Source organism: Saccostrea echinata, unplaced genomic scaffold (genome assembly GCF_033153115.1).
Source record: "Saccostrea echinata isolate AGI-Se365-2 ecotype Australia unplaced genomic scaffold, CSIRO_AGI_Sech_v1 ptg000019l, whole genome shotgun sequence".
Classification (NCBI taxonomy): Eukaryota; Metazoa; Mollusca; class Bivalvia; order Ostreida; family Ostreidae; genus Saccostrea; species Saccostrea echinata.
In genome coordinates, this window is record NW_026889768.1 from 829,594 (window position 1) to 842,216 (window position 12,623).

The 12,623-nt window shown below is 33.2% G+C and overlaps 1 protein-coding gene across 1 annotated transcript in view; it reads right to left on the reverse strand.

Moving 5' to 3' along the window:
- LOC133189653 (signal transducer and activator of transcription 5A-like) overlaps nt 1-12,623 on the reverse strand; it is a 46,991-nt gene that overhangs the window by 12,156 nt on the left and 22,212 nt on the right. Inside the window, exons 6-14 of the mRNA XM_061325054.1 lie at nt 8,748-8,828; nt 7,307-7,388; nt 7,066-7,223; nt 6,016-6,170; nt 4,842-5,003; nt 4,534-4,668; nt 3,593-3,728; nt 2,040-2,081; nt 1,286-1,372 (exon numbers count right to left, since the gene is read on the reverse strand). Of these exons, the coding sequence (XP_061181038.1) occupies nt 1,286-1,372; nt 2,040-2,081; nt 3,593-3,728; nt 4,534-4,668; nt 4,842-5,003; nt 6,016-6,170; nt 7,066-7,223; nt 7,307-7,388; nt 8,748-8,828 (1,038 nt within the window). The remainder of the gene's footprint in view (nt 1-1,285; nt 1,373-2,039; nt 2,082-3,592; nt 3,729-4,533; nt 4,669-4,841; nt 5,004-6,015; nt 6,171-7,065; nt 7,224-7,306; nt 7,389-8,747; nt 8,829-12,623) is intronic.

A 12,623-nucleotide genomic window follows, 5' to 3' on the forward strand; every position in this document is an offset into this window, starting at 1 on the left:
AATTAAAAAAAAGTGTATTTAGGTGGCTTTCGATACCGGTACCATTGTCTTGCATGAATTTTAAAATGTTTGACGCTTTATTTATGATGAAATTTTAACGACACTAAACTCTCCTAACCCTCCCATGTCCCTAAAACTAATTACATACAAACTTCTCTATGCAGCACAACTTCTATATGATACAAAACGTGGCTATCTTTTACAGTGAGCATCTTTGAGGAATGTTTACGTGGGTAGAACTCAGTTAACTGCCGGTATTTTAAATAATTTACTCCACGGTTGGGTTCAACATAGGTCATACAGGTAAATAGCTCTTGCTTGCTATAGGAAAAACATTGAACTTTTCATACATTTTTAATATTTTGAGTACAAGCCTTATCTTGTACAAATTTCCTACTTTCACACAAGTTTTATAAATGTAGAATGCGTTTTTTGTCAATCGCACAAGTTTGTACAAAGTTAGGCTGATAGTAAACAAAAGCTTTGAAATGAATGACTGTCCTTGATTTACTATAGAAAATCACAAATGTTGGCTGACCCCTACCACATTGTATGGCTTTGCTCTTCGTATATTCATGAATTTCAGTGATAAAATTTGTTGAATCTTATGGTTTAGATATCAATCGATGATCTGAGATGGAAAATTATGCTTAATTTGATACTTTTTTCACATTTTACCGGGGCCCATAAGTGCACTCGTTCTTTCAATCTGAGCCTTTCTCTAAAACAAGAGACTCATGAATTTAATACTGTCCTACTCCTTCACTACCCACATACAACAATTAGGGGTGTCAACGAATATTCGAACATTCGAATATTCATTCGATGAGTTGATATTCGAATATGAATTTAAGATTCGAATATTCGGTGTTTTTCAGATTTCATAAAAAATAAAAGTACACTGATTAATAAATTTTGATTAGAACATTGCTGGAATCATCCCCGTTTAATTTACTATTCCTTATTGTACATCTACAAAAGTCTTCATACAATTTTACTTCCAATATAAGAATACCTACGCTAAATGTTTCATGAAAGTAGGATGATGCACATTTAAAATAAACCAGATTTTATCGAATATTCGAATACATTCGAATACTTTCATTGAATATTCGAATATGAATTATTGACAAAATTGATATCCCTAATAACAATGGTCCATAATGCATGCTTAGCACATCTTTATTTGACTTTGTGTTAATTTTGCAAGTTTTAACCTCACTGAACTTCTAAATATACAGTATAAATACATGTAAATGTACATGTATAGAAGCTGAACACTCACCCAAACCTCAAACTGTAGCTCATTTACTGTCATTCCTAAATGGAAGGAACTTTGGAACAAAATACAGAATTTCTCCTCTGTCACAGCCTAGAAATTAAATCAATAAATTGTATAACTTGTCTCAATTATTTTTCACCTTATGAAATATGGGGGGGAAATTGTACTAAGTGTCAAAAACCAAGCTTTTAAGAAGGAACCTTTATTTCCTAGGTGCACATATTATGCTGATTGCATAGTATATATTATCCAGTAAATATTAAATTTAAAATACTTTTTAATTTGTATTCTAAATAAATAAAAAATCCTACTTCATGTGATCAATAAATTTAAGATGCGATACAAATTTCCAGAACTTAAGCATCTAGAGAATTTTTTTTGGGGGGTGGGGACTTTTTTGAATATGTGGGAATAAATACGACCATACTTTTTTAAATACTATTTCATGAAAATTTATCTGCATTTCTTCTGTAGTCCCCCATTTCATGTGTTAGGGAATAAAGGGGGGTATAATTAACACTGTAGATCACCAAATTTTCAGGGCACCTTATTTTTGCAAGTTAGTTAATTTGTATTTACAGGTGAGAAAAAAATTATGAATTTTGCTATTGTATATCACCATTAACAATACAAAAATTCACAAATTTTACTGGATGGATTTGTTTTGACCATTTCAATATATTACTGGAGAAAACTTAGCAAACTACTGTTGTTGTAAACTGAATCAGCTGTTGAGGAGAACATGAAGTTCCCTCACCTCTGTTCCTCTCTTCTCTGCTCTTTTAATTGACTTCAGAATCTGTAAACAGCAAAATAGACCAATCAGTACAACTGTATCAACAGACCAATTAGTACAACTGTATCAACAGACCAATCAGTATAACTGTATCAACAGACCAATCACTACAACTGTATCAACAGATCAATCAGTACAACTGCACCAATAGACCATCAGTACAACTGTATCAACAGACCAATCAGTATAACTGTATCAACAGACCAATCAGTACAACTGTATCAACAGACCAATCAGTACAACTGTACCAATAGACCATCAGTACAACTGTATCAACAGACCAATCAGTACAACTGTATCAACAGACCAATCAGTACAACTGTACCAATAGACCATCAGTACAACTGTATCAACAGACCAATCAGTACAACTGTATCAACAGATCAATCAGTACAACTGCACCAATAGACCATCAGTACAACTGTATCAACAGACCAATCAGTATAACTGTATCAACAGATCAATCAGTACAACTGCACCAATAGACCATCAGTACAACTGTATCAACAGACCAATCAGTATAACTGTATCAACAGACCAATCAGTACAACTGTATCAACAGACCAATCAGTACAACTGTATCAACAGACCAATCAGTACAACTGTATCAACAGACCAATCAGTACAACTGTATCAACAGACCAATCAGACCATCAGTACAACGTACTGTACCAATAGACCATCAGTACAACTGTATCAACAGACCAATCAGACCATCAGTGCAACTGTATCAACAGACCAATCAGACCATCAGTACAACTGTATCAACAGACCAATCAGACCATCAGTACAACGTACTGTACCAATAGACCATCAGTACAACTGTATCGACAGACCAATCAGACCATCAGTACAACTGTACCAACAGACCAATCAGTACAACTGTATCAACAGACCAATCAGACCATCAGTACAACTGTACCAATAGACCATCAGTACAACTGTATCAACAGACCAATCAGTATAACTGTACCAATAGACCAATCAGTACAACTGTATCAACAGACCAATCAGTATAACTGTACCAATAGACCAATCAGTACAACTGTATCAACAGACCAATCAGTATAACTGTACCAATAGACCATCACTACAACTGTACCAACAGACCAATCAGTACAACTGTATCAAGAGACCAATCAGACCATCACTACAACTGTATCAACAGAACAATCAGTACAACCGTATCAACAGACCAATCAGACCATCAGTACAACTGTATCAACAGACCAATCAGTACAACTGTACTACACTGAAATTCTACATCAGATGAACTAAGGAGTGAAAAGTTTACTCATAATAAATATTTTAGCACTTTCCCTCAAGAAATATCATATCGGAATCCAAACTTCAGCTTCACAAGGAGAGGTTTGGACATTTGTAAGAAAACGGAGAAAAATCAAAATTTCTAATTCTGTTATATCAAACTGAATTCTGAAGACATTTTCTGAAGAGATTTTTAAAATTTAAATGCAACAAATGTCTCGAAGACAAAACAATGTAGAGGTCCTAACCATATTCCTGAACTCGATACTGAGTTCTCCTTTCTGAGGTTGGAATTCCATTGTGCCTGAGTTGTTGAGGATCTTCCCACAGTTATTCTCTGGACGTCTATTGGGGCCCCTCAACAAAAGCTTTGCCTGGGCTTCACTGTAATAAGAACAGGATGTATATATGAATCGTGGTGACCCTGTCTGTTACCCCAGACATTTCTATGACACACTTCTGTTAGATCCACCAATGTAATAGTTTGATATTAAACCAGTAAGAGAATAAAATATATCAACAACATACATGTACTGCAGAGCTAAGAAGAAAAAGTACACTACAATAATGTGTAAAATATTTTTTGTTTTATTTCATATTTTTTACAGTCAAACAAAATCTCAATTATTCTTATAATAAATTGCTTAAAATATCTTCTTTTTTTTTTTGCAATGCAGCATAATTATACACTTTAAATGTATGGATAAATTTTAGCATATTCTAAATCAATCACATTTATAGGTAATTGACTAACTAGAGTGTGAAGAAGTATTAAAACTTTTTGTAAATTTATATTCTGGCCATGAAGTTGAATTACAGTGCCGAAAATGTTAAAATACGAATCTCAGTTAAATAAGTAAATATCCAGGGTCTGATCAGAAGTCTCCTGACATATTTAGCTCATCTGATGGAGGCAGTCACAGTTGGAGTGGTCAGATGGATGGTCAGTTTGCCTGACGTACTGTGAGGCGGTCACAGCTGGAGGGGTAGGTCCTGACATATTTAGCTCAACTGATAATGGGGGCAGTCACAGTTGGAGGGATCAGATGGATGGTCAGTTTGCCTGACATATTTAGCTCACCTGATAATGGAGGCGGTCACAGTTGGAGGGGTCAGTCCTGACATATTGAGGCGGTTACACTTGGAGGGGTCAGGTGAATGGTTAGTTTGCATGACATATTTAGCTCACCTGATAATGGAGGCAGTCACAGTTGGAGGGGTCAGGTGGATGGTTAGTTTGCCTCCCACCAGAAGACGAACCCGAGCACTGAATCTAGAATCTCTCTTTAAAACCTGTGGAGGCTGGTGTTCAACAATAAATGTGCTGAAATGTTTGATAAAAAATAATTTGGCATATGCGCCACTGAGATTGGTATTTATAGCAGCAAACGAAATTCAAAGGGAAAAACTATTCATCATTGATATGAGAGATGTGTAAGTTTTGGCTTAGCAGAGACCATTATATCCACAAAGGTTTGATGTTAAATGTTGACATACCTTGTCACAATGGAAGACAGAATGCTGGTAATTTTATTGTTTAGAACTGACACGTCTTCATCTTTCCCGTTTGGCAGCTGGAGTGGAATGCTGCTACACAGTCCTTCCAGTTTAATCACCTGTTGTCTGCTCCTCCACACCAGATCCACCGTGGACTCAACCCTACCAAACATAATAATCAAGTTATAATCCACCAAGATCTGTATCCAAATATATGTAGCAGAAACTCCAACCTAACAGCTAACAGCATCCTAATGATCATAATAACAACGTTAAAATCCATTAATATCTCTTTACAGTTAGTGGATTCTCCACCCTAACACTGCTGACTCCACCCATAATAGTCAAAATAACAGCTATAAGCCACCAAGATCTCTATCCAAAATGTGGATACATCACTCAAACAGTAGTGACTCCACATAACAATCATAATAAAAACATGCAGTTGTAATTCACCAAAATTTCTATCTCAATAGTGGAAACTCCATTGTAATACAATGTATAATTATAAACAGCTAAAATTAAATCCAGCATGACCCCTAGAAGTGGTATGTTCACTTTAAAAGTGGCAACAACCAATGGTTGTACTATAGATTATTGATAGTTTTTCACAAAACCTTACTGTATAATGGATTTTTTTTCCTGCATGTCACATTTTTTTAAAAAAATATTCCAAAACATGATTATTTAAAATTTGTGTAGTCTATTTTTTCGATTCTTCCAGTGTATTAGAGTTATTCATATAATCTATATGGAACATAACTCATGACAATTTTAAGTGAATCTATTTTTTCCTATATAAAAATACTCAAAAAGAAAGTGAAAATTGGATTATCAAAAAAAATAACCCATTACATGGTATTTTTGAGGGAAAGTTTATTAGTATTTTCTTTTTAGACAAAATTTAAATAAATATTGGTTACTGTGTATGTATTCTTTCATATAAATACAAACATACGTATGAAATTTTTGTGAACAGATGGTCTCAAGTAATAACATGAAAATAAAGTTCCTGATGTTTAACATTCAAATTTAAATTAATCTATCTCTGTTCTTGTAGTGCTGACTCATTAACAGTGGTAATTATCAATAAATACATCAAAATAGAGTCCCCCTCACTACACCACAATAGTTAAAGCCAGTTCACTGAGGAAATCAGAGAGAGTTATGTTACCATTTCTGTAAGTTATCCAGTAACTGAGGATCAAATGGGGCTCCGTTTCCTGCCAGCTGCTGTTGACGCTTCCATTCTATCAGCTCCTGGTCGACCACCTGATGTCTTACCTCCTCAAGAGCCTCAAAATTCTTACTCAACTTCTCAGCAATCTCCTATAAATACAGGTATATACTGGCACATTAATGATTTCAGAAGCAATTTCTTTTCTATTTTTGGGCAATAATTTTGGTCCTGCACTTAACATGATCAACAAGGAATGTATAAATTTGTAGAATTGAAATTTTTAAATGAAGTTGTTTGAAAGTGTTTTGTACTGTTAGGGTTTTCTGTGTAAACAAAAAATTCTGCAAAAATCTTATTTTACATGTAGCTTTCTACTATATGTACATGTATGTAAAAAAGGCAAGATTTCTGATTAGCAAATATATGTATCAAGATACTGCTTCCTATCATTGAAAAGGTATCACTATCCTGTCAATATCAACAACAATATGTAAATTATTGTAAGATAAAACTTAATAGTAAAAGTGAAGGATTGCTTACTTACATAAAATACTAACACTTCATGCATATAAAATAAAATATGTTACAAAACAAGAGGCTTTCATGGTCTACTGAGTATCTAGATAGACTTCCTGTCTACAGTACCTACATTTATGTCACATGCTTTGTTTCTCATGTTAAAACTTAAAATTCAGTACATGTTCTTTCCAATAATCAGGCAATCAGTAAGAGTGTACAATATCATTTTTTTCAGTTTTGGTCTTACTCCTTAGCTGCTCCTTGATGGGGGTGACACTGACAATAAATTCATTAATTTGGTCCCCTTTTTGCTTATTCTGCTACATTTATCAATTTTAAATTGTTAGAATGGATTCCTTAGTTTTAGAATCATAAACTTTTTAAAACTTCACAAAATTGCAAGTTGTATTGAGAAAAATAAATATGAATTACCCGGTACACAAGAGCACCTCAGTGACTCTTGTGATATTAAAACTCTCATTTAAGAATTCACTGAATATTTTGACTTCTTAAGCGTGTACGTACCACTCTGGCATTGATGAGCGTTTGAGCTCCCTTAGCTAACACAGATTCAAAGTCCTTTTTCTGCTTTTCCAGATTTTTTCTCATCTCTGTCACTCGCTGAATTTCCTCTGGTGACAGGGTAGCTAGGTATTTCTCTGAACATGTCTGATTTAATCGACCTTAAATTTGATTACATAACATAATTATATTTTGAAAAAGAATTCAATTCATACTAAGTTTATATGCCAGTCTATGCACTCACTGTTGATCTGAAGCTGTTTTTGGTAGTTAATTGTAAACACTTCCTGTTTATCTGTTAGCTCTTTGACCATCCTCTCCGACTCCTACAAAATCCAAACAAAATGAGTCCCAATGTAGCAAAGTTCAAAAAATCAAACTTTGTATTTATAATATCTTTAAGCATCTCCTCTTAGCATGAATCTAAGGGGACGGAGGTGAGTTGTGTGCCAATCGTTTTATACCCAAAATATCTTTACAACCCCCTCCCCCTTTAAACAATAAATTTGAATGATTGGTTTCAGCCATAGCATCTTGAACCCCCTCCCCATAAGCATTAAGCTGGAGAGTGGTATCAATACTTGCCACGATGTCCTGATTCCATCCCCCTAAACATTAGAGGGGGTTCAATAATTCCTTACTGCAAAATACAGCTGTATTGTAAGTGGAGGGGAGTCAACACTTTGTTTCAGAATTTTTAACCCCAGGTCAATATATACAAGTCATGTAATAGCTTTTGTAACATTACAAACACAGGGGATAATATTTTACAGGAGGGGTTCATTACTTCACACCAAGCAAGTGAACCTGGGTACAAAATACTGTAAATGTACTATATTTAGCATGTATGCGTATATTTGGCGGAAATTGATTTTTGAATATGTTAGCGTAGATTTGATTTAGCGCATTTCTTTATATTCTTATTTATGTGTATATGTGGCATGCAAGACACTTAGCGTTGTGGTGTTCCACCAAAGCCACTAAAAAGAATACACAGCCAAATGTAATACATTTACAGTAGCAGCCAAGCTGGTTCAATATTTGCAATCTCAAAATATTATTCTCCCCTAATACACCTGGGCATGAAAATTACATTTACTCTATTACATTTAAATGTAAAAAATTATATTTGTTCCAAAATGATATTTAACTCAGTGAACAAAAAATATTTGGGGATAATGCTGAACATCTTCACAAAAAGATAAAAAGGATTTATATTCAATTTCCTCAATCTAAATTGATGTGGCCAAAGTAAAATTTATTTTCAGGTCACAACTTCTCTTTGTGAAGTACATTTAAGAGATGCACACTGTGTAATATTTAATCAAAGAGTCATGTTATATCCACTTTGTCGTTGTTTAGCAAGCGTAAATCTGATTTAAAACACAGCTTTTATCTGTGATCTCGTAGTCCCAGTGTCACTTTCGTCTACCAGGTAATGTCACAATATTCTCTCGTAATTGTTATTTTACTGCAAAGGCTGATTTTTAAATTTTTTTCTTCATATAAATCACATTTACCCTACATATCCATAAACTGTGAAAAAATTTCCACTTTTCTGCAGATATCTAACAAATCAATACACCTGATAAGATATCAGCTAGAGTACACCTGATCAAATGATGTCAATAACCCATTAAGTTCTTTCTCAGAAATATTTGTGACCTTTTGATACATATACTTACAGATACTTGCACTCCAACACTTTCAATCTTGGACATGATGAGTTTATCTTTGTCAAAACCAGGCATTGGAACTGTTGTAGGCTAGCGGAAGAGATAATCAGAAACAATGCACTTCTTTGAAATATATGCCTTTGTAAATATTAAAATTGATCAATTATAGCTAGAAAAAAATATAATAAGCATCCTCTGACAAAATCCATTACATTTATTTTAATCACTCTAAAGCTTCATGGAATTTTTATTGGTACACATGAATAAACTTTTGTTAACAATGAATGAACTCATATCCTTAAAACAATTACTATCCCAAAGATTTTTATCTGCTAGTTTCACATCTACCATATCTGATGTTTAAAATGATATGATTGCGCCCATGGGAAAAGGGTGCTTATGGCAATTTTTACACATTTTGATTTTTTCATGGATTTTGATAGAACAACGTTAGGAGTTGTTAAATCTCAATTTTTATGGACTTACTCCAACTCTAAGTATGTTTTTTCTTCATTTATATCAATGATATTTCAACGTGAAATCATGACGTCATGTTACTTTCACACCAACGTCAAACGTCAAACGTTTTCGGAGTGAACCGTGACTATGATTTTTTTTTTTTTAGTGTAACGTTACTAATATATGTATGTATAGAATCCTTTTTTTAAATTCATTTTCTTGTTAATTTATAAATAGTTGTTATAAGTAGTTCCAGCAACGGTATAGAATTATGAGTGTTTGAGTTGTTTGTTGTATACACTTCGCTCATGTTGGGACGACAGGAAATTTATACCTCAGAAGTGTGCGACTTCCAAACAAAATTGTTTTGCAAATATATAGGAAATAGGAAATATATAGGATTAACTCGAAAGTCATTTCATTTTAAATATTGGCTCTCGATGGGCAAAGATATCAATTTTTTGTTATTTGAAACAGGCCTGTAGGAAGCAATTTCAGTTGGGAGGCACTATCAACTACCAAAAATTCCTTGAAAAGCGAAGAAAAAAAAGGTCATCAGGCGTTATTATTGAGGGGGCACAAGCATATGGTACCTATGTCGTCTAATGTATTCTATATTCGGCAAAATTTTTGGCCCCCCCCCCCCCCCCCGGTTCCTCCGGCCATGTAAAATAAGTATAAATCTGATATATCTTCCCAAAGGTAAAAATAAAAAATGTCCTTGGGAACAATAGTAATCTAGAAGGTACCGGGTAGTGTAAAATATATATTTTTTTTCATTTTCTAAATATAAACATGATAAAGACAGAAAATGTAATTTGTAATGTTTTACTAATATTCAACAATTTTAAGGACATTCCACAAAATTTTTTCAAACAAAGACATGGAAGGACTTCTGTCTTGAATATGGTAATAAAATAATCATTATTTTAATTAACACAATACCCCTTTTTCAATTCCAGCATTGAACATTTTTAATTATTTATTTATTAAACAGGCTGATTAAATGAGCTACAGTTCACATGCATGAATAAACTAAGGGGCAATTCCAGGATTTCCGGTGGTGATTATTTAGGGAATGGATGGGGTGGGTGGGGTTAGAGTTAAAAAGTTTAATGACATACCTATAGTTAATATGAGCTTAATAGCAGTTTTCAAAAGCTTCCTTAATGCCCCCCTCCCCCCACACACACAACGATTTAAACCACCTAGATAGTTTAAAATTAATAAAGGAAAATTATTCTTCAATCTATTTTTGCACCCTTTTCTCTCTTTATTTAATTACATGTATAAACAATGTCATTTTCATAAACAATCAGCGATCATTGGTCAGGCTCCACATACCCGGAAGTAGGAACTTGACTGCTATCAATGAATGAAATGGCACCGAAGAATAACAATTGAATTTCATTTTGCGAAAATGAAAATAATTTAGAAATAGACAAGTAATTGATTTCGGGCATTTTCGTTATCATTTAAAATGAATTAATCCGAATTAAACTGTGAAATCGATTTTTCGATCTATACATTTCCTTAAATTGAATAACTTAGATGTAACAAATAAATAAGTTAGAAATAATTATATACACGTTGTTTTAATGAATCACGCTGTGTAATTTATAGTTAAACTTTAATTATATTAAATTTGAAATCAGACTTATAATGTGCATGTCCAGTTAAATGTGTCTGTTACATGTATGTAATATTTCCTGACTGGCCGAGTTTTGAAATGGCGGATTTTTTTCAAAGTAGTACATGGAGGTATATTGTTATTAATCAATGGTGTCAAAAAGAATTTCAGAATTTCAACACTCCCTCCCCTTCAGTTCCATTCTCATATGAAATTCTAAAGTGAGTTATGTCGAAGCTTAATAAGTAAAACAAATATGTTATCAATCCAAATGAAGTTTTAATGAATTTCATTCTGGCCCCATGCCAGAGACATAGATATGTAAAGTTTTACATCTGACAGAGTAATTCAAAATGTCCCCATCCCCCATGTCTGCCCCCAAAATAAAAACCTTGCAAGCATAATGTTCATGTTTTGTGCAGTGTATTTGTAGTATTTTAGAACATACACAAATAAAACCCAAATTAAACTACGTGTAATTCTAAGGCATCATTTTACAAAAGAATAAAAAAAAAATACGTTTACATAATTCGAAGGCAAGATAAGCAATATTATTCCAAATCGATAACTGAGCTTATATATCATTAATAAAACGTGTAATAGTATGACTGTAAAGACTTAAACTGCATAGATATAATGAAGAACAAAGATCATATTGGCTACAGTGAAGAAAAAAAATTGCAGATGATACCTAAACCTTTGATCTTCATATAAACGCATTGAAGGAGTACCAAAAAAAAAAAAAATTTGAGTTCCTGAAAAGTTATAGGCATACTTTAGAAAACAAGGATTTCATCTCATTTTTTAATAATTAAATTGTTTTGAAAATCCGTCTTCTCACTAAGTTTCACATTTCTTTATACATATATTACATGTAATAAATTGGATCCAATGTAACCACTTTCTCTCTCTCTCTCCCTCTCTCTATCTCTCATATCAATTTAAAACATGAACTTGTTCATTCTTTTTTTAAAGTAATGTTTTCTTTCGTATGGTAGTTTTTGTTACATTTAAATGCTTAAAAAAATATCGAAAGTGGACGTGAGAAACAAAAATATTCACTCAAAACAAAATTATATATATATATCGTCTACTATCGTCATTCTTGTGTATTTTTCTAGATCTGTGAAGCATTCATCATAACTATGCTTTTCTTTTCTGTAAGAAGTTAGCCAAACTTCAATTTTTGACTAAATAAATCACATAAAAACAACTTACAACAAATGTTTATGCAACATGCACCGATGATTCAATACATGTTGTGAATGGTGGAGCGGATCAATATCCTTTGCGATATTATAATAATGTCCGTGTTTAGCATGTATCCTGAAACTGGTCCACATATATAAAATCGCATTCATTCGTCCATATATTCAACACGCCAGTCAATCACCCTGTCTGAAGCTTAGGACAGTAATGAATTATAGATTAGAGACTATGCTGTACCTACATATATAGCTCGATCTTAACTACTAGTAAAGAAACCGATCTCGAATAAAATGCTGTCATATCTTTATTAAAACCAGTGGACATAGAGATTCAGACAAAAATTAAATATACGAACGAAAATATTTTTTAAATTATCAATATTCACATGTACGGCAAAAGTAAGTGTCAAAACGTAAACACGTGGTTAAAAAAAATTGCGTTGACGTTCACCGTCACTCTGCAACGTCACATCTTTATGACGTTATTTCTCTGTTTTAGTAAAAATGCCATAAGCACCCTTTTCCAATGGGCGCAATCATATAGAATTATGTATTTTGATGTAGCCTTCTTGACTTGTAAGTTTTTTT